Genomic DNA, 22,038 nt, shown 5'->3' on the forward strand with positions numbered 1-22,038 from the left:
TTATTTGCTGCTAATTTTTTTAAAAATATTCTAAGTCATTATCCATGAAAACAACACTTTAATTTCATTTTATTTTATCAATTTGAATAAATCTAAATTTATTATCTATAAAAAAAATACTTAATTTATATTTATTATTTTTTAAATTTAAAATATCTAATTTATTACCTATTTAACTTATATTTTTTAGATTTATTTTTTAAATTTAAATAGTCTATGAAATCTATTAAATTTAATATTACTCATAAAATATTTTTATTTTATATTTAAAATAATATAATACAAACATTTAATTCCATTTGTGTTTTCTTCTTGAACCCAATTAATTTGACCAAGAACCACCACAAATATCAATACGACTCGTTTTTCTCTCTTTTAGCTGCAAGTTTAGCGGACACAAGGGACCCAAAACAAACTCAGATCCCCATTGTCTTCGCTATGGTCTTGCTGTCTTTTACTTAGAAGATGTTGGTGTTGGTTAGGTTCCACATCCTGCTTCTTCACAAGCACGATTCCAACCGGTTTATCATTGTCAAAGAACTAAGACTTTAGTCTATCTAATTATGGTTCTAACAAAGATGTCCTGAGTTTTGATTCCGTGTTCCACGGAGTACTTTTACATGGACATGGTCGTTGGTTCAATTTAGATAATTTTTAAATTGAGACATGACATTAATTGAAATCAAACTAGTTTTGGTCGATCTCAACCGGTTTCAATTCCAATCACAAGCAGAGTTGAATTCAGTTCAACAAGATTCTAGTTTTGGTATGATTTGGTTCGAATGTTCCTTCTAACATCACTGAGTCACTTTTTGTTAGAAGACATACTAGTATCCTGATGAAGCGTTTCTGAACAAGAGAAACACGAGCAAAGAAAATGGGGACGATGGGGACCAACGCATTTGTCTTTATAAGGTTGTCGGTCATAGATTGTCTCTCTAACTGCCAAAAGCATAACAAGGCTAAGCCTCCTTTTACGTGTCTATAACTCAGTATTCCATATTGAGGCTTCGATTCATGCACTAGGACATTGAACAAGTAATGAGACAGCACCAACTATTTGCATTTTGGACATGGCTAGACTCTTTATTTCAGTTTGGAAAGACCAATTCCAAACAATTTGGTCATAAGATTCCCTTCAACCACCAAAATTTCGGGATTAGTGCCTCAATTTTTGCCAGTTTCTCTGTTGCTTACGTTTACCATTGTCTTCCTGCAACCTCATCTGGCAATAGTTGAAACTCTCTGCTTATTTCTCAGGATTATGGTGAGCCATTGCAGATCTCATCCACATCCAGTCTCGTCAGAATTTGGGTTGAACTCGATATTGAATTGGATCGAAATGATCTCTAGTTAATTTCCTCCTTCTTTAAATCGGACCAGACTGGATTAAGATTGAAAGCTGAAAAGCTGATGATCCAAACAGATAATTTCGTTAGGTGGTTGGGTTTTTTTCTTTTTTTTTTCTTTTTTTTTTTGAAGATGGTGTTTTTATATTCTATAGAAGTAGCACTATTTTTAGTTTGGTTTGTGGAATCTTATGGCAACTTTGCTCTAGTACCGAGTGATCTTTCCTATTTCAGCCTTTTTGGTTTGAGGGAATGTAAATAGTTTTTTTAGGTTATTTTTAAAAATAAATATAATTTCATATTTTAAAAAAGCCTTTTTTTAAATATTTTCCTCATTTATTCAAAAAACAATCAATTCTGTAAAAATTCAATTCACTTTATTTCTTTTTTAAAATTTTCTTATTTATAATAAAATATTTTAATTTAAAAAATTTTCATTTTAAAAAAAATTAAAATTTTATATAATTTTATAAAAATTTATATTTATTATTTTCTTATAAAATGAATCATGTAATTGTTAGTGCATCGCCCTATGATGGATTTGGCACAAGTACGTTTTGATTCAGCATGTTGTGTATGAACTAGGAATTTCCATGCAGCAGAGACCAATTGTTTTCTAATTGTTTTCTCAGGAGAACTTCAATTTTTTCTTTCCTTGTTTTAGCCCAAATCACAGATCCATTAGGTGATTGATGAACCATTCATTCAGGCTCTCCATGAGAAAGATGAGCGTCGGAACTTTTCAGCTTAAACTTTGGGCATGTCCCAGGGATCTGTCTATGATTAAATCTTTTCATCACAAATGCTTTGGAAGTTCAATCACTGGAATTAAGAGAAAATCTAACATTATGAAACTCCTGCAAAACAACTTTTACCTTAATGTTTTGAGATTCATTAAAAATAGGGTTTTCAAGAGTATGAAACTCCTGCAAAACAACTTTTACATTAATGTTCTGAAATATAGAGAAAATATAGTTTTTAGGAGTGTGTGTAAACTTCGTATGAGAGATCACGTATTCTCACTTTATTCCTTTTTTCATTTATCCTCTAGTGACGTATAACCGCCACCCTGCTACAGTGCTACATGTTCTTATCATGCAATCTCATACGTGCGAACGTACCTGCTAGTTTATACGTGTCAGGCGGCCATTTAATTCCCTTTTGGTGCGCATGCTGGTATAGACGGGGCGTAGTCGGGCTTGTTCTCCTGCTCCCCATTACATTACTGGTACTAGGGCCTCTTCTGAGGGGTCCAAGCCTTGGGTCAGTTCGGCCTACTTCAATCACGAGCTGGGTGGCGCGCTGATGGATTGGCCTGCTTGGAGGGTTCTACTGGGCTTTGGGCATGTTTCCCTTTTCCTGGATCCGGCCTCAGCCCAGATACCAGAAACCCAGCAGTCATCAAGGGTCCTTTTACCTCCTCAGTAGTTATTTCATGATCAGTGAAGGGATAAATCCCTAAGTCTTCATTTATGACCGCGCGACCCTAGGGAGGCTTTTGTAAAAAATGTTCCTTCTCTACCTTTACTCTTTTCAAATTCATATCCTCCATTTCTCTCCAGACTCTTCTTCTAGCTCTATTTCTTGTACTCCATCTTTCTCACCTTCTGCAAAATTTCTTCGAGGTACGTCTTTTGCTTCCTAATGGCTGCCCCTAGAATCCCCGACGTTGTAAGTATGAGGTCCACTATCACCTCTGCCTCCCTTACCAGTTTCTTTTCTCGTGATTACCTAAATACCTCCATCTACAGCGTTAGGGCTTCCCACCGCAACGAGAGGATCGTTCTTCCCGTTCCTCCGCCGCCGGGTTTGGTGGACCCCAACGAGATCACAACTTGGTCTTCTATGTCAAGCAATGCGATTTCGGTTTGACCTTTCCCTTTTCTCCCTTATTCATCGAGGTTTTCCGTTACTTCGGAGTGACTCCTCGCATGCTTACACCAAATTCCATCATTCTTATGTGTTCCTTTAAATCGAGTAGCCTGTGCTGGGCTTTTGCCTCTTCTGCTGTTTTATTTTCTACATTTTTCCGCTTAGTTCGGGCTAGCCAGGGGTTCTATTACTTTGCACCCTAAGGAGGGTTGTCTATCTTATTGGGGTACAAAGATTCGATTAAGGGCTGAGTTCAAGGCTTCGTGGTGGTAGAGCTGAAGGAAGGCTCTAGGATAACCTGGGATGTCGATCTCTCTTGGAGGGAGGTTTCCCAGGGTTTAACGACCTTATTCGGCTGCTCATGGTGGACCAGATCTACCTTCTCCGACTGACTTCTGTCTCGAGGAAGTATAATGTCGATAAGTGTATGTTCGTATCTAGTCTTCGAAACTGCCAGGAAGCTGGTATTCGTTTATTGTTGCCTTGTCTTTTTCTTTTGTCTTCTGCCTTTTCCTTGTGTTTGTTTTTAACTTTGGTTGTTTTTGTTTTTTCAGCTTCTTTTGTTCCTATGGAAAAGATCAAGCCTCCCAAGAATTTTACTAAGTGAGTCTACAGCTCCATGAACGTCTTATAGTTCAAGACGTGTTCCCGGGAGTTCCCCGTGCCATTGTACGCAGCCATTGTAGACATCATGAATTTTTTTGGGATGGTTTCTTGCTGCACCATCTCACAAACGAGGATAAAGTTGGTAGCAGGGAGATGCTATTGTCTTGTGCCCTCAACTCTGCTAGTGTTGCTCTTTTAGCCTTTCCAGCTTTTGATCTATGTCTACTTCTTCCTTCCTTGGCCTTTTTTTCAGGTGGTAGTTTCTCTCCAACTCCTAACTCTCTGAAGAGTAGCTTTCAGCCCCGTTGTTCTCGATAAGCTCCCTTACTACTTGGCCTCTTGCTCTGGCCATATGTTTGTTCCTTCTGTTGACTTCTCCATCTCCATCATTCGTCCTCCTGCTACTTTGCTGAGGGGCTTGGTGGTTTAATGTGGGTTGGGGCTCATTAACACTGAACCCTTCAGCCACCAGTGGTACGCTCAACGGGGTGTTGAGTTCCCTTTGCTGCAACATCTGGTCTAGACAGTGAGCAGTGTTTTGGAGTTAGAGAGTCATGTTTTTGCAACTCTTGGTCAGATAAGGTGGTTCGAGATATGGTCCCTGCAAGCTTGGCAAAGGTTGAATGACATGAGTGTTTGATTTAGTGGGACAGTAGGGCTGGAGAATGAGAGCTGTGGTTCTTCCTGAGCAGAACTCAGGTTGTTTGGAGTGTTTCCAGTGTAGTTTTCGCCATGATTAGCCATGTGGATCTCAGTGGGTATAATGAGAATGAGAACTCTAGTGACGAAAAGATCTCCTTTATTTCCACATACGGCGCTAATTAATGACCTGAGATCCAATAGAGGGTAGGTTTAAAATGTGTTTTGTGAATATTGTCCGATGGGCTCATGCCTTCCTTCCTTTATTCTTTTCCCTTTTGTCCTCTAGTGATGTGTAACCGCTGTCTTGCTACAGTACGTCTTGTCACTACTATGCTGGCCATACGTATGGGCGTATTGTGTCCTTTTTCTATCATCAGGTGGCTATTTAATTCCTTTCGGCGCTATGTGGACACAATTTCGGATGTATAGGGATCTATTGCTCCACTGCCACATCAAGTCAGTTGAGCTAGATCTCTCCCGATTGGGCCCCAGCTCTACTCTATTCGGCCTACCTGCACGAGGTTAGGACCGCGCGTCAATGGATAGACCTGCGTCTTAGGCTTTGACAAGACTACAACCTGGTCTTCCCACATGGATTTAGTTGTGACCTGAGTATCTAAGACCCAATAATTATCCATCACCAAGCTGGAAATACATTGTGCTTCTTAATTGTAAGCTGCATCATATTTACCCTCCCATCTTCCAGATCTTGATGTACCTTTGATTTCGGCCCATTGTTAGAAGTTGTCCTTCTCTCAAAGTTACAAGTATATATGCTATGGAATATGGATATATGAGTATACCTAACAATTTGCTAATGTACGAGCTTTAAAGCAACCATATCAATTACATCTGGTATATAAAAATGTAATCCATATGTGTGAACAGCCCATAAATCATGACAGATATCAAATGATTTTGCTATTTTTTTTTTTTTAAAAAAAAAAAATCAACTAATCCCTCCTTCAGTCCTTGCACAATGTAGGTTTAGGTTACCAATGGATGAGGAGCGTTTAGACCGTTAACTAATTTAATTCAATTTTTTAATTCAGTTTGATTTTGATGTTAATTTTTTTTTTAAATAAAAGTGTTGTATTTTGACTTGTATATATATATAACACTCCTTAAAGCAGCTCGCAACCGAACACGTTGCTCCTCTTCTATAACTGCAGCTGCCGAAAGCTACCCCTCCTTCCTTGCAGCTGCCAGCCTCCCTCTTCTGAATCTCCTATACACATTGCAGCCGCCCAAACCCTCAGGCTGAGTCGTAACAACCGCCCTACTTTCCTCGTCTTCTTTTATCCATCATTCTTCTCAAGTTTTCACTTTTCTGTTTTTTTTAGATTAATTCAGTATAGTTCAAAATTGAATCAACCGATTGTTATGAGTCTAAAATAATAACATTTCAACCCTTCAACCAATGATTTGAAAGAGAGTAAACCTCTTTCTTGAAAAGTGAATATTCTTTGGTGAAAGAGATGAGTTTAGTTTTATTTTTCAGAAGGGATTGGAATTTTAATAAATGTTCCAAAATCGTATTTCTACGAAGATCTTGATTTTTAGAGAAGTGAAAAAAAATACATATAAGTGGCAAAGCGGAAATACTAGCATAAAATCAAATTCCTTGTATAAAAGAACGATTCAGAAAGCTCATGTTGACAATGTTCTGTCTCATTAATGAAACAAATAGTTCACTCCATCAATTTGGTCTTTAGTCTAATGTTGATGAACATACAGTTTGTTGTCAAATATTAGACTCAACCAATGTCAAATACATTGGGTACCAAGCACCGTAATGGTCCGAAACGGGAGTGAAACGATATACAATTAACCAAAGTACAACCTACAATTGAAGAACATCAAAAGTCACCCCTTGTTAAGGCGCTAAACCTGCAAACATTACATAAAACTTTCAAGGTCGTTTGAAACTGCAATAGGGAACAGTTGGAAACATTCGTTGGGGCTAAAGAAAAGGCAGCGCTCTAGCAAAATATAAAGAGCAATCACAACCTACAAACCCATGATTAAAAATTGTCTGCATGAAACAGCACAACCAGCCTCTCTAGACCCTCTTGGCTTTCAATGCACCCACTGGGATCTTACTCAAAACCTTAGCATCAAAAACTGCATATTGCTTTTTCATTTCAATCGCAGCCTTCTCTGCAAATGGATCAATCTTGTCCTCATACTTCTCATATAGAACTGGTACCGTGTGCAGGAAAACAAAGGCTGTTTTAAGACCAAAACAATCAGCATCAGCAATTATACATAAAATGATGGATAATATGTAGTTTCAGTCCTCATACTTGTATAAAACAAGGTCAAGAAATTGCACCAACTCCCCACAATTGACAAGATCCACAAGGCGGCTATAACCTGATTAAAAAAAAATTAAAGAGAATAAGTTCAACTTTACAAAAAGATTTAAAAAAACATAAATCTGACAGCATTAAAACTACAATAGCATTCTTCAACTCAAGCAGAGTCTTTATAAATAGAGTAAGATAAATACTGAAACATACAATGAGAAATTTCTTCAGATCTTTTCCAGATGCAATACTGCGTAAGACTGCAAAACCTCGGTTGATTTCATATGTCAGTGCTGAAGCAACCTGAAGAAATGGCTCTTCTGGAAGATGAACTTGTGGGATGCGAGGCGGAGTCCTATAATACAAACAGCACAGTCAGAGTGAAAAAAGCAAAAAAAGTGAGTGTGTCCTACAGCTGTGAATCCCTCAAACAAAACTAGTGAAAATAATCAGGAGATTACTTATGGATAAATGTATGAGCATTGGACCACAGAAACAAGACCGCAAGAGACAGGATCAAAATATGGCACACAAGACTAAGGAGGTTGTATTCGATCAACTCAAAAAGAACCCAAATTGCAGTGGCAAATCCAAGCACACCAGCTGAGATCTTCTTGTTTCTCCACAACAACACATCAGCAGCTGCATGTCACAGAAATGACACAAGGGAAACACGACACTTTAGCGTCCAGCAGAACAATGAAATTTAGAATTAGAGTGGGTGCAGCAACTCACAGAAAAGCTTATTGAAAAAGAAATTTTACCAAAAAATGATGAAATATTTCAAAATACCTTTTTAACTAATGCTTATTGGTGATCAATTGCTAACAAAGCTTATCTAAGCTGGTCATTCACGGTTTCTATGCGCGGTTATTAATCAAACAAACATAACAAATATCTGAACCAGTTTTTCCATAGATATAACCAGTACTTAATCGAAGGATTCATAAGGAAAATTCTAAAAACATTATCTGCTATCTGAAAGCAATTTCACTGCCTTTTCTATAGCAACAAATGCTCACTTTCACTATCCCTCTAAAAACCCGACAAGATCAAATTCAACGCGATAAACCAACTGAGCATAAAAAAAAAAAATCGAAACTAAACTTCATGACTAAACAGAGTAAAACCCAAACATCAATTAAAGTAAACATATCCTTTCTGAAAAAATGAATTAGTAAAGCAATAAAGCGAAAAAGAACTCTAGAAGTACGTACGCTTTCCTCCACCAAAAACCTTGTGTACTGGTTTCTCCCTCCCAAACAATCGAAAAATTTTCGCCTTCACTGAAGAAGGCGAATCCGGTTTCTTATTTGATTCCGAATCGGAATCAGAAGACGATGACGAATCATGAGCGTGAATCTTCTCGCTTATCTTCTCCATCACCGACTCAATCGGACTTTCAGAATGCTCCGCCATGCTATCGTGATCCACCTAATCCGATTCAAATTTCTAATTTCAGCGAAATGTCTTTTTCCTATAGAATCTCGGGGTGGTCGGAAAATCTGGGGCGATCACCAAGCAAGTGGAAGTGCAGGTTAGAGTGGTGTGGGCTGTGTTATAAACCGTAAATGGAAGGTCCGAGCCTGAGGTTCGGCTATCAAACCTGGTGGTTCGATAGAATTTGAAATGAGACATTGACGCCGTTAGATTTGACAAGATCGAGGAATGACGACGTCTGCTGAAATTCTGGCGTCGGCTAGATGCTTTTTTAATACAAGATAACCGGAGAAAATTCAGGACGGTGGATTTTCATGTCAAGAAAGGCACCGACCAAATAGATGGCGGACACGTGGCGAAGAGTTAGGGGTAGGATAGATAGAATGGACGGCTTCTACTTTTTTGATGGCCTGATGGACTGAAAAAATCGTAATGGGCTCCACGTTTGCCTAACGTGTGGAAATATAAATTATATATTTTTTTATAAAGAAAAGCGCCATTAAAGAGCTGGTAATATAAAAATCTGAATGCTGTTTACCAATTTAATTTATTTAAATATAATTAAGTAAAAAATATAGCGCTAATAAAATATTTCCAGCTTAATAACAAAGAAAAAATGTATACAGAGGAATTTTCGTAGATCTATTGAATAAATAAACGGATTACATATGAATTTTATTTTTATTTTATACTACAGTTTACATAGATATGATTTAAGTTAAAATTTCACTATATTGATAAAAATTAAAATGTTTAAAAATTAAAATAAATATAAAAAACTTTTTGTTAAATCACAAAATAATTAACCAGCATAATCGCCATATCAAAAAAAAATAAAGTAACGATCATGATCTAAATAATATCAAATCAGAATCATCCGCTGATTGAAAAGGAAAGAGAAAAAAAAATAGTGTAGTTGTGATGTGCAATAATTAATTTTAAATTTTATAATGAATTTAGATTGAATTTAAATTTTATTGTCAACTTAGATTAGAAGTTTAAAATAACATTTTTAAAAGTAAATTTTATTTTTTACTATTTTTAAAAGTGTGATGAGAATCACATACTTACTTTAAAGTTTGAAATAAAGAATCAATTTTATATATTTATTATTTTTTAAAATTTTTTATATTAAAATTTTTATTATTATAAATAATTTTTTTAATTATTTGAAATTTTTTTTAACTTTTAAAAGTTTAATAAAAAGTTTTAATTTTTAATATTTCATTTTTAAATTTTATTTTAATTAAATATTATTGATTAAAATTTGTGATAGAATATAATAAATTCCATTCCGAACAATGAAAGAATATGAACCAGCAAAAAAGTTGGCAACACTGGCCAGCAAGGGAGCCGGATAGCAACATTTGTATTGCGTCGATGTAATGGGCAGTGTGCTCTGGCCCATGAAGGAGGTGCCATTATTCCAACACCACTCACATCCTTTTCAAGTTTGTGGGAAATGGAACCTTAGAAAATTCCCTTTTATCTTTGGCATTGCAGCAGTCGGAATCAAATTTTTATTATGGATGGCCCATTGAATAGCAAGAATCTAAGCATGTATCTTCAATTTTTTTATAAAAAAAAAATGCGTAGATATTTCATACATGTGTCAATCAAAAGGAAAAGCAAATACTACTTTTGAAAGGAACTTGGATAACCCATGTTGGCCTACTTCAAGAATTCCATCATAACAGAAATTGGCAAAAAGCCAAGTTTGCTTGCTTCCTTCACTGAGGTTGTGTGTTTCTTGCTTACTCAAACAGCATCAATACAAGATTAACGAAATGGTCTGGGAGGCTTTTCTAGTACAGCAGAGAAGAACACTTCACGATCATCGTCCTTGTCCAGTTTAGGAGCAACAATCCATTTATGTTTTTTGTACCTTAGCATCTTAAAAGCTTCCATATAATCATCCAAATCTTCTTTCAGACAGAAAAAGCTGTCAATCCACAACAGACCTCCTGGCCTCAAAATTCTATCCCAATCATACAGTATAAAGTCCAGAAGCACAAAATCAATCCAGCCATCAAGAAATCTGGTTGTGTGTACCAAATCTAGTGTATTATCAAAGAATGGAAGCCTTTGATTTATAGTCAAGTAAAGGGGTACGAGTCCCCGAAGAGCAATCATTTCATTAAAGGGTGCTCCAAGGTTGATTGTTGCTGATACTATTGTTACATTCAACTCCCTCATTCGAGCTGCAAAAGTCCCTGTTCCTACGCTGAAATCCAATCCAATTCTAATCTCTCCAGGTTTGATGTTCAGCACTTCATGTATCAGAATATCTGCAGTAAGATTTGTGTTGAGATCAAGACTTTCATGTTTGATCCATCTTGGCATTTCATGAGCTGTGAGATTGAAGCAATCTGCACACTTGAAGAATCCTTTGCGAGTAGTGTTGCTGGCCAGGCAGGTGAAGTTTTTGCATCTATACTGGCTCCAACGCACATTTCTATTATCAGGAAGCTTCCACATGGACTCGTTTATGGGGAATGGCCTGCTGTATAACTGTGGGGCTCTTGAGAAGCACCTCCTCCTTGGTAATGGATCACACCCATGAACCATCAGCTTTTGAGCTAGTTTCCAGTCATCATTGCAGATTTCCCCAACATCGTAATCCATATACTCTTCAAGCTCTTTCTTCATGGCGAAACAAGCATGGCCAACGCTTGTGAATGTTCCATTAGCTCCCATGAAATTTTGCTTCCCTAATCGGTTGGGTTTGATCCTTACATACTTTCTAATCTCTTCTGTCAGGAAGAAATCAGCGGGCTCATCTGACGTTTGATTTGGCCTTAATAAAGGATGGAGAGCTCCAATTTCGGTATTTTGCTGATGAGATCCTTCAGCTGAAGGCAAAGATGTCTGCAACGACTCAATTTGCTGCAAAATATCAGCAAGAAAAGCAACATATCTTGACAAAAATGCAGTCGATGCTGAATCCATTCGCAGATCTTTTACCTCAATTACTTCTTTCTGGATTTTTTGAACAATATTTTCAACAGTTTCACCTACATGATCACTTCTAATGTTGCTTTGGTGCTCAATGTGAAAATTATTACAGTTGCAGAAGGTATCAGAAATAAAAAGAGATCTGATAGAGTAGAATTTGCACAAAGTAGCAATACAGATTAAAAGAACCAAGATGCCAAGCATAAAGATTGGTCTGTTAAATCCTAACTTAACAGAAACATGAGGTTTTCCCATCTGTCTTAATGAGTAGAGATCGGAAAATATTCACAGATGACAAAGAAAATTGCATTAGCAGCAAAGATTTGCGCTCTATCAAACCAAGTATGAAATAAACTACAATAACTCACATCTTAAATAATATTCAGAGATGCCAAATTACCATCATCAAGATACCTGGGCCTTTTGAAGGTGAAAGGTATTGGCAGGGAAAGTCAGGGGAGGAAGATGAGGCTGCTCAGTTTGAGAATAGATCATATTATTTTATTTGGCAAACAATCTTAAAAGAAATTGCAATTGGAAGATTTTGAGATCAGAGCTAAAAGCTCTATTTTATAATCTTATTGAGTTTTGAGCTTCTGGTTAATATTTGCTAGACTATCTAGTCGGGCTTGTTGAGTATATAATTTCTGCGCCAGTCAGAAGCCTGCATATGATAGTCAACGCTTCCATCGTATTACACATTATATATTACTCAGTCATCACCTCGTTTAGCTAAAGATCCCATTTTTCCTTTAATAATATAATACACTAAAGAACATGGAGGAGACATAAAGAGGAAGCAATCAGGCAAAAGAAGAAAAAAAAAAAAAAAAAGACGTTAAGGCCAAAATGAAACATGTATCAATGGATTGGCATCCGGGCTGCGTGGTTCTTGCAAATTTTGCTCCGTTGTTGCAGTTCTTATAAAATAGGACAAGATTTAGCAAGACATGTGCCGCTGCCCAGCAGTTGAATTGGCCACAAACACGAACAGTTAGCTTGAAAAAGAAAAAACAAAAGCAGGCAGAACTTCAGGGCAAGGAAAAGATATAGTTAGCTTCAGATGTACTCAAACTTCTTCATTATGGGAGTTTAAAATAGACTGGCAAGCAGAGAGAAGCATGCAGATTGATTTCGCCATGAAAGGGGGGAGTTTTGTTAACTTCAAGGTAATGAAACAGTAACTGAAAATTCTTACATCAGAAAGACTAGCAAGCAGTCTATTTTATCATTCCCTAAGCAAACCAAAATCACAATTCATCAGTAACAAATATGAAAATCCAAAATCCCCCTACCTATGTCTACTCAGAAACCTAAAAAAATTTATAATTTCAATCCCGGAACATCCCAAACGAGATCCCCAGATCACTCACCACCAATCCACAACCAATCAAACAAAATAAAAATCACCTTCTCCTCCTTCGATCCGCAGCGTACTGCGACAATGGCACCACTTCCGACAACGGTGTAGAAAGCGGAGTCGGGAGCGGCGAGTTCCTACAAACCGGACACGACCCATTAAGTTTCAGCCAAGCATCGATACAAAGTAAGTGAAAATAATGTCTGCAATCCGGCATCATTCTTAGCATCTCCAAATCCTTGTACTCACACAAACAGATCGGACAAGTAGTACAATTCCCGTCCAAACTCCCATCTTTAGTGAACTGAAATTTCGGATATGAATTAATTACCGCCTGGTCGAGGCCAATACCTGCACTTTCTTGGTCATGTTCCAGGTCATCATCGTCTTCAGCCACAAAGATAATGCGAGGGAGAATTATGCCATCAGAGAGAGAATTCGGGTTGTCGTTTCGATTATTATCGTTGTCGTTCGTATTGTGGGAACGGTTGCGAGAGGCCCGGCAGCAGATGTAGGAAGCGAGGAGAACTGTGGAGAGGAGGACGAGGAAACCAAGTGCTATGGCTATGGAATAACCCAGACCGAGATTGGTGAGGTAAGTGGATGAGGGAGGAGCAGTGGTGGTGACGGGTGAAGAAACAGTGGGAATGGCGGAGGCTGCGGTGGACATTTGATGTTAAAGAAGGATCGAAGGAACCCATTTGGCGGAGAAAGGGAAGGGATTAGTGGAGATTTTTTTGCGGTAAGGTGGGTGGATTCTCCAGCTGCTGCATTTAATACTAGGCTTGGTAACAGAGTAATGCATTTATTAATAAAAGAGGAAGGTACTGAGGAATCTTGGGCTTGGGTTGCTGATGGATGGGCGGGCCTGTTGCTCGGAATTTGCAGAACATCATTAGCGTCGTCTGAGTTTCCAAGATGTGATTTTGTTGGAACATTCCATGTCCGAAGTGGGAAGTCAAAAGATTTCTCCGGTTCCCCATCACGAGTCATCATTGAAGCGAGAGAAAGCTACAGGGAAAGGAGTTCGACTCCAACGGTGGAGTTGCTTCACTTCAGCATCCTCTGTGACTCTTGACTTTTTGCTGGTTTAATTTTATTTTCTTTTTATCCCGTGAAGTATGTGCTTACAGTGTGAGATTTGCAATTAAAATCTATTTGGTTTACATATTTTTTGGCTTTGTGTATTGGCATTGGGGTTTGTAAATCTATTTTTTAAATTTAATTTTGATCGATTTAATTTGTATTTTTTAAATTGAGTTATTGATTTAAACATGTTGAATTGAATTTTTTAAATTCCTTATATATCTATTATTATAAGTTTTTATTTTTATGGATCTTGAAATGCAATATTACTTTGCAGGTAAAAAAAAAAGTCATCATTGAAGCGAGTCTTGTCTTGTACACGCGCGGAATTCGCATCCCCACCGTCCATATCCGAGTTCGCCATTTTAATTAATTAGTTTAAGAAAATCGCATCATATTATAAGATTGCTTTTTATTTGGTCAAGATATTTCTAATATTTTCTGTCGCGCGTCATGATTGAAGCGAATGCAGCCTTACCACACTGATCATGGCCGCCGGTTCGATCTAAGATTGATTTCATGTTAAAATTCACAAGGATTAATTTTAATTTAATTTAATTTTGATAAATTTAGTGGTTAATTTTTAAAATTAATTTATATTCCAAATTAATTAATCCAAAACTTTTTTTTTCGAAGCATTTCAATTTAATTTTTATTGGAATATAATTACGGTATGTTGAAATTTATAATCCATTTACTTTAAACACCATCTTATATTTCATAAACTTCTTTGTACCTCTTAAAACTTCTTCCTAATCATAATGTTGAGGTGAGTATTTTTTTTTATTCCATTTATTACTATTTAAAAATAAAATAGAGAAAGAATAAAATATTAATGATTAAATTTGAGATATGAAATTAATTTTAATAATTGAAAGTTTTATATTTTAATAATTCAAAATTTTTAAATATATAAAATTAAAAAATTAATAATATATATTTTTTTTTAAATAAAAATTGAGAACTGAAAAAATAAAATTTGAGAATTCTTAAATTTACTCTGATTCATTTATCGGACTAAATCCGCATATGTATATATAGACTACGGGGTAAATATATAGTAATTAGTAATTATAAATTAATTATAATAATATTTAATTTAAATAAAATTTAATTATAATAATATTTTATAAGAGTAAATATATATGGTAATTAGTAAATATAAATTAATTACAAAAAAGTGAGTGGAATCAATTGGTTCCACTCGTAGACACGTGGCTCCGCCATTGCGGTGGATCATTCGTGGAAGTCGAAGCACTAAACAAAAATAATATTTTTCTTTACGGTGACTTCTGTTATTATTTTGTTAAAAACAAAATCATAATAATTTTATTGAAAAATTAATTAAATTTTAATAAAATTTTGATTTTAAATTTCTCTATAAAGTAGTATTTTTCATAATTATTTATATTATAACATTTTAAAACAATATATAAGTATAATTTTGTTTTCTAAAAAATAAAAAAATCTATGATATTTATAGTTTAATTTTTTAAGTTTATAAAAAAAATATAACTTTTTGTTAAAGTAATTACTTTTACAAAAAATTATTAAAATAATAAAAAAATATTAACACTTTAAAATTAAAAAAAAAAGTCCACTTCTTAAATGTTTGAGTGAGATGGAGCAAATTTTCTTTTCCTTTGTGGCAGACTAACAAGGAATTATGATATTGATAGTGTGCAAAATTTCAAGAAGCCACCAGACTCCATTCGTCACGAGACAACAGTGGAGATCTGCTGCCTCTCTCTGTCGTATGCTTGCGCAAAACATTTAATTAAATACCACATTGCTTTCAAACTTTTCATGCTTCCACTATTCTTAGTCTATCTTCACATGAATTCGATTTCCAATGAGACTTTCAATGCCCTCCAGTTCAACAAACATTATTTTTAAGGGAGAATTATAATTTACTCATGCACTATAGTAAAATTAATTATTTAATTTTATTATTTTTAAATATATATCAACTAGTTTATATCTTTTCAACTGTTGAATCACTTTTATTAATTGAAGTGATTAAATAATTATAATTTTAAAATTATATAAATGGATAACATATAAAAAATAAGGTTTAATCAAATTAAAATACGTGTAAACTTTTATTAATTGAAATAGTAGGACTAATTAATTATAGATTAAAAACATTTTATTTATTTTATACATTACTAATAGTTTAATTTTTATTTTGAAGATTATTTTATATGCTAATACTTGGTCAATAACTCTGTCAATTGTTAGTGCCAAAACTCTCATATGGCAGTTCCCCAATCTCCAATATAATATTATGTAAGACGCGTTTTGCTTACCCAACTCATCAAATCATCACAGATGACCTATTTAGTAAAGATCACCAAATTTTAATTTAGGAGCACTTTGTGAGACATCAAATTTAAATTCCATTTAGGTGCCAATTATAAAAAAAAATAATAGAAAAAATTAGTTTAAAAAAAATATAGAGCTATAAAAAGCTGAAATCTCAACTAAAAAAATCTAGTACATGGGTAGAATTAGATGGCCAAATGAAATATTTTACATATATAGAGCTACCAATATCTCACTAATCCATTAAAAAAAAAAAAACACGAAGCAATTTTCCAACCGTATATGCTACTACTAGAGGTCAACCTTTTTCCTGCACTTCTGTGCCTGAATCGCCTGGCTTGAAATATTAACTGTGATACTGCAATTCATCGTCACAGTAATATGCTTCTTAATAATATTAAGCAGTTTTACCCTCCCTGGAATTTTCGAGTAACTGTCCATTGTCAGCAGCCCCGTGCCCGCTTCCGTACTCAGATTTGGGCTGGAAACCAACTTGCCGGTCATTATATCCACCGTAACATTCATCCGCATGGTCCGTCGAGCTTTTGCACGGCCTGGTGGTCCTCGAGCCTCTCCGACCACCTCTCCATGGTAGTAAATTGCTGAAGTGGTGTTATTGTACCTGAACGATGCTATGTTTGGATTTTTCACTGAAACATCTGCAATCAAAGATATGTTCACCCCTGGCTTTGGAATATTGGTGTTGTTGATCAGCTCGAGCTGAGTGATGGTCACACCATTCAATTTTATCCAAGGATTCTTGATGCGGAAGATTGTGAAGATTAATATCACGATCACTATGGCGGCGGTGAGCAACACTGCCGTGATGCATCCACAGCATTTTATGCATCTTCTGCGACGCAATTTCTTCGATTGAAGGGCAGATTCTTCCTCATCACTGCTTGTGCGATCTGTAGATGGGGCTAGAGGCCTTACCTGCTCGTGCTCCACCATGGCCGGAGATTGTGAACAAGGGAAATAGTTAACTGAGTTGAGGAGGGTAGTCGTTGACACTTGAAAGTGCTTGTGTTGCGGTTTTTATAATGTAATTAACTAAGCATGAGGTGGCAGTAGGAGTAATGCGGGGGAATAGCTAATTTTATATAAAATTAATTAAAAGTACACAATTAAAATAATAAATTTAAAAACATCGTTAATGAGATAAGTAATTCGATTTTTTATATAAAAAATAATTTTAAAATATATATTTATTCAGTGCATTTTACATTTTATTAAATTAATTTAATATAAATTTCAGTTCAGGGGCATATGTAAACATTTTGTGTTTTGTCGTAACAAGAGATATTCAAGCATTGAAGGTTGACTATTGGGTAATTGTAATCTTTTTGGCAAATCACACATTCATTTAATAATCTGGATTTAGTCACATCTAAGGTTTCCAATTTGAATAAATAAAATGATATTTAATTAAGAGTTAAAATTATAAATTCATCCCTATTGATAAGATTTTTATTTGGGTATTACTATTAGTTCTAATGTAGATTAGTCTCATATGAGTGGAGACATACCTTTCATACAGACAAAAAATGAGAAAAGAAAATGCCCTCCAACACAAGTATATAAAACCATTAAAAAAAAATGGTTAATGCTTGTCATCTGGACTAAAGGGAAGACTTAATTTAAAAAAAATAAAAAAATATATCAGTTGATCTCATATATAATATATTAATACAAGAAAATAAATAAAATAATATATTTTATTGAAAAAAAAAATGAAGAAATTGGCAACATAGGCAGAGTATGCAATCACCAATCAGCAAGGTATTGGTTAATTGGCTGATTATCCACCAACTACCAACCAAAAAATCGTCCTCATAATAAATAAATGAGAAACTGATTTTATCCGGCATCTTTGCATTCAAACAATATAATATATATTTTAATAAGTGGAAACTCATTAACTGCTCACGCCACCTGGAATATATCGCTTATGTTTTTTACTCTCATTTAAATACTCACGGTTTAAAAACGATTACAATATTTTCTTTTTTATTTTATAATTTTTTATACATATTAAAAAATAATTATTTTTATTATTTACTTATTTATTTAATTATATCAATATTAAAAATATTAAATTTTATTAAATATTCAAAAATATTTTGAGAGATTTTTTAAAAATAAAAATAAAAATAAAAATAATTATAATAGTTAATTTATTTATATTCCTATAGTATGAGAAATGAAAATGAATAATAAATATAAAATAATTAAGCCATTTTCATTTCCATAACTAAATAAAAAAGTAAGCCACAATAGTATTTTCATTTCCATCAAATATTATGTTATACAGAGGAAAAAAAAAAAAGCTTGGTTTTTCAAAAATTAAAGGAGAACAAAATCCTCAAATTTTCTATTCTATCAGTAAAAAATCAAAATTTTTATCTTTTCATAAGCTAATCAAGAAGAAACCCAAGATTTAAACATAATCTGTACAAGAAAATTTTCAATTATCAACAGATTTTTCAATTGAATTTTAAATCTGTAATTAGTAAATATTAATGAAATTTTTGTTATTATTTCTAATGAATTTTAAATTCGTAAAGAAATTAAAAAATAATAATTTGTGAGATTTGTTGGTAGATTCGCTAGCAAATAACGTATTGTAATCCATCCAAATAATTATTATTTTAATTAAATAGTAAATTTTATTATTAATATTATTTTTTATTAATTTAATAAAATTTATAATTATATTATTATTATTATTACTATATTTTTAATTTATGTCTAATATTTATTAGAAATTCATAAAAAAATATAAATAAGAGAAAAGTAAATGAGAGAAAATGATTAAAAAAAAAGAGAAAAAGAGAAAAAAATGATAGAAAGAAAATAATAAAAAAAATAGTATAACAGAAATAATGTGAATGAAAATTATAGAGAAAAGGAAAGAAAATGAGAGAAAATGAAAGAAGATGATGGAAAAGAAAATGAAAAAAGTGAATGAAAAATTATAGAGAAAAATAAAGAAAATAATAAAAGAGAATGAAAAAAAAATGATAAGAGATAAAAAAAAAATAAAAAAGAGAATAAAAAATATTAAGATAAAAAAGTGAAACGAAACAAAGTCATAAAAAAATAATTAAGAAAGAGAAAAAAATAAATAAAAATGATATATGAATGAAAGATTAAATAGAAATACTATTATATTTATGAATTGTGGATTATTAATGGATTTAAAAATAAATTTTTTTATTATTAATTTTTTTCTTTAAAAAAAATTCTTCAAAAATTACTAATGAGTTTATAATTTGTTATAACTCTTAGTGATTGAAAAATATGAATTTAAAAAAACAATTGCAGGAATTTTACATAAAATTTTATTTTAAATTTAATGATAAAATTGTGATAAATTTAACATAAAATTTAATAAAAAATTTTTAAATTCTTTAATAATTTATTGAGTATATTATTAACAGATTTAAAATTGATTAATAATTTAAATACTTTTTAAATTTATTAACAAATTAAAATCTATTACTAAATTATAAATAAATTTACTACTAAATTTTAAAATCTATTAGTAATATCAATAGATTATTAACAGATTTAAAATTCGTTGATAAATTTTTATATAAAATTTTTCATATGAAAAATGCCGAGTAAACTTTTAAATTTATTAATAAATTTATTAAAATTATTAACAGATTAAAATCTATTAATAAAATTTATTGATAATCTAAAACTTTTATATATTATTTTAAATAAGAAAAAGAAGAAAAACATTCTAAAAATAAATGAGTTTCATCTGTTCTTCATAGAAAGTATAAAAATAGTGAAAATAATAATATGAATACCGACCTAATCAAAGGGTAATTGAAATTAACGATTTGAATTAAATATATTTTATTGAATTCTCGATAATTTTAATGAATCAAAAAATTTATTATAGACTTAATTGAATATTTAGATAATTATCAAAGGTTTAAAATGCCTTTTACCTTATGGATAAATCACTACGTAATCGGTAAATGGTTTACCTCTTTCGCTAGTTAATATTTTATTTATAATAATAAATAATATTAAAATAGCAATTCAATCAAAATAAAGCATTGACACAAAATGTGAAGTAACATTCCCTTATCAGTCCTTTATGAATTAGAATGTAAGTTTGAGTCACTCTATTAATCAATTCATATATTTGTCATTTTCTGAAAATTTATTTTTTAAAAAAATTAATATTTTTATTTGAAATTCCAAGTTTGCTTAAACAAACACATAAATGTAGACATAGATAGAGTATAGAGATAAAACAAAATATCATAAAAAGTTATTATAAAATAATCAAATTTCAGATTTTAACATTCTCAATGAAGCATAGGATGAAATTGATTAGGTTTAAATATAAAGTCAGAGAATTACTGAACTTCTATCTAGCTCAGATTGATTCTAACACTTGCCATACATGAGCAAATTTAATTAAATGCTAAAATAGTGAATCTCAAAAAGATATTTGTTTTTCATCGATTGCGCTAAGTAATTTCAACATTATTAACGACGATTGAAATTTAAAGAAATGTTTAGATCTTAATATTTAAATATTTGAATGTTTAGATCTTAATATTTAAATAAATAATTTAATTTGATAGAAATTTTCTATTAATATGATTGGTTTATCAATGAAATAAATGTCGGTGATTAATGAGAGGTTTGACTGAATTTTAAATTTGAAAAAATTAAAATTTTTATGTTAAAAATTAATTATTTATCTATTCTTAGCGACTATCATATCACCATTATATAAACTCTGTTTAAAATATATCTTCTCTGTCACTAATCTCATTATCAGTCTTATTGATCAGGTTAAAAATTTAAACTCTATTTGAAATGTTTCTTTTCTATCACTAGTCTCGTCAATAAATAAAGAGTCGACTAACCATGGCTTTACTTATATTTTGATGCTAACATATTATTAAATGAAGTTTTTGGGAAAATATTAAATTAATCGTTATTAATTTGTCGAATAATGATTAATTGTAAAATTAGTTGAGGAGAATATTCTGACTTTATATTAGTAGATTTACTTCACCAGTCGTTTTGGAAAAAAGGGTCGACTTCGGAGAGGGTTAAAAATGCCGTAAAAGAATGGAGATGCGGGGTATCGATCCCCGTACCTCTCGCATGCTAAGCGAGCGCTCTACCATCTGAGCTACATCCCCTTGGCTTTTGAGTATCAAATAGTAAATTATATCAAAAAATATTTGCTAAGTAGAAGTTCATGAAGAAAATGATTCAGTTCTTTCAGAGTTCAAATACCCATCTCATCTCATACATAACAAATGGACTTTGACTGATAACAAAAGCAAGAAATTAGAAGAGATCAGAAAGGCCAGGTGGGGAGCTTGATCTCGCCCTTATTAGAGAGGGGAATGGTGAAGTTGCCAATGATAGGAAGATCAATGGTGAGGTCCACTTCTAACTCATAGTCTATGTCCCAGTCTGTGCCAATGTCCCTCGCCAAGCTCATTAGTATACTATGAGGGACCTTTAATGTCACATTCAGCATTGTTACACCATTTGCCTTGAGTGATCCAGGATCTGTCATATTTCCTGACGCTATCACTCTGTTCCACATCAACCAAATCACCATATCACATTCGCAATATCAGTTTAACATACTTAAATTCTAAATATGGCAATGATCAAGCAAAGCTTTTCCAAAATGGAGGAGAAGAGAGCGCAGATCGAACCTGCCATCGCTTTTAAGAGTGTAGGAGACCTCACAGATGGGTAAAGAATGGCTGTATGGGTTACTGATAGAAATCTTGGCAAAATATTCAACGTAATCTCGGTGGACGCTACTCATATCCACATCGTTGACAGTAGCCGCCGGCTTTTTCAGGTTAACTACCTTCTCCACCACAAAATTCTTTGCCTTGTCCAGCAGCTGCAACATTGTAATTTTAGAAATGAAAGAAGTAAGAAAGATCGAAATGAAGAAAGAATATGCAAAGATTGGTTACTAAACGGACTGCTTTATAGCGACGATTGTGAGAGATTCTTGGGTGGTGCATTGATGGCGACCTATGGCTCGTGGGTTCCTCCTTTCCAATGCTTCAAATTGAAGCAG

At 33.1% G+C, this 22,038-nt stretch overlaps 5 protein-coding genes and 1 non-coding gene across 6 annotated transcripts; all 6 read right to left on the reverse strand.

Moving 5' to 3' along the window:
- Positions 1–6,124: 6,124 nt before the first annotated feature.
- Positions 6,125–8,324, reverse strand: LOC110616134 (reticulon-like protein B5). Its single transcript, XM_021758459.2, has 5 exons — positions 7,996–8,324; positions 7,240–7,420; positions 6,992–7,133; positions 6,776–6,845; positions 6,125–6,698 (listed from the first exon to the last, which is right to left on the reverse strand). Exons 1-5 carry the CDS (start codon positions 8,195–8,197, stop codon positions 6,532–6,534), a joined length of 762 nt encoding a protein of 253 aa, XP_021614151.1. The 5' UTR covers positions 8,198–8,324; the 3' UTR covers positions 6,125–6,531.
- Positions 8,325–9,755: 1,431 nt separating this feature from the next.
- Positions 9,756–12,154, reverse strand: LOC110616091 (probable methyltransferase At1g29790). The gene has a single exon (XM_043957032.1). It carries the CDS (start codon positions 11,426–11,428, stop codon positions 9,998–10,000), a length of 1,431 nt encoding a protein of 476 aa, XP_043812967.1. The 5' UTR covers positions 11,429–12,154; the 3' UTR covers positions 9,756–9,997.
- A 195-nt stretch (positions 12,155–12,349) lies between these two features.
- On the reverse strand, positions 12,350–13,653 carry LOC122723734 (RING-H2 finger protein ATL67-like). Its single transcript, XM_043957033.1, has one exon. The coding sequence runs from the start codon at positions 13,201–13,203 to the stop codon at positions 12,580–12,582; it is 624 nt and encodes a 207-aa protein (XP_043812968.1). The 5' UTR covers positions 13,204–13,653; the 3' UTR covers positions 12,350–12,579.
- A 2,420-nt stretch (positions 13,654–16,073) lies between these two features.
- Positions 16,074–16,971, reverse strand: LOC110615912 (late embryogenesis abundant protein At1g64065). Its single transcript, XM_021758123.2, has one exon. It carries the CDS (start codon positions 16,896–16,898, stop codon positions 16,236–16,238), a length of 663 nt encoding a protein of 220 aa, XP_021613815.1. The 5' UTR covers positions 16,899–16,971; the 3' UTR covers positions 16,074–16,235.
- Positions 16,972–21,054: 4,083 nt separating this feature from the next.
- Positions 21,055–21,127, reverse strand: TRNAA-AGC. Its single transcript has one exon. It is a non-coding gene; the product is annotated as a tRNA-Ala (tRNA).
- Positions 21,128–21,168: 41 nt separating this feature from the next.
- On the reverse strand, positions 21,169–21,923 carry LOC110616077 (late embryogenesis abundant protein Lea14-A). The gene is made up of 2 exons (XM_021758393.2): positions 21,659–21,923; positions 21,169–21,532 (listed from the first exon to the last, which is right to left on the reverse strand). The coding sequence occupies exons 1-2, from the start codon at positions 21,862–21,864 to the stop codon at positions 21,289–21,291; spliced, it is 450 nt and encodes a 149-aa protein (XP_021614085.1). The 5' UTR covers positions 21,865–21,923; the 3' UTR covers positions 21,169–21,288.
- Between the last annotated feature and the right edge of the window lie 115 nt (positions 21,924–22,038).

The sequence above is a fragment of the Manihot esculenta genome, chromosome 5 (genome assembly GCF_001659605.2).
Source record: "Manihot esculenta cultivar AM560-2 chromosome 5, M.esculenta_v8, whole genome shotgun sequence".
Classification (NCBI taxonomy): domain Eukaryota; kingdom Viridiplantae; phylum Streptophyta; class Magnoliopsida; order Malpighiales; family Euphorbiaceae; genus Manihot; species Manihot esculenta.

What these genes read in the sequence shown, in the direction of transcription:
- LOC110616091 (XM_043957032.1), bottom strand. Translation starts at nt 11,428, where the DNA reads ATGGGAAAACCTCATGTTTCTGTTAAGTTAGGATTTAACAGACCAATC.
- LOC110615912 (XM_021758123.2), bottom strand. Translation starts at nt 16,898, where the DNA reads ATGGTGGAGCACGAGCAGGTAAGGCCTCTAGCCCCATCTACAGATCGC.
- LOC110616077 (XM_021758393.2), bottom strand. Translation starts at nt 21,864, where the DNA reads ATGTTGCAGCTGCTGGACAAGGCAAAGAATTTTGTGGTGGAGAAGGTA. An exon ending in ACTCTTAAAAGCGATGGCAG is followed by an intron (nt 21,533 to 21,658) that starts GTTCGATCTGCG and finishes GATGTGGAACAG; the next exon opens with AGTGATAGCGTCAGGAAATA.
- LOC122723734 (XM_043957033.1), bottom strand. Translation starts at nt 13,203, where the DNA reads ATGTCCACCGCAGCCTCCGCCATTCCCACTGTTTCTTCACCCGTCACC.
- LOC110616134 (XM_021758459.2), bottom strand. Translation starts at nt 8,197, where the DNA reads ATGGCGGAGCATTCTGAAAGTCCGATTGAGTCGGTGATGGAGAAGATA. An exon ending in GCTCATACATTTATCCATAA is followed by an intron (nt 7,134 to 7,239) that starts GTAATCTCCTGA and finishes TTTGTATTATAG; the next exon opens with GACTCCGCCTCGCATCCCAC. An exon ending in CTTGACCTTGTTTTATACAA is followed by an intron (nt 6,699 to 6,775) that starts GTATGAGGACTG and finishes GTCTTAAAACAG; the next exon opens with CCTTTGTTTTCCTGCACACG.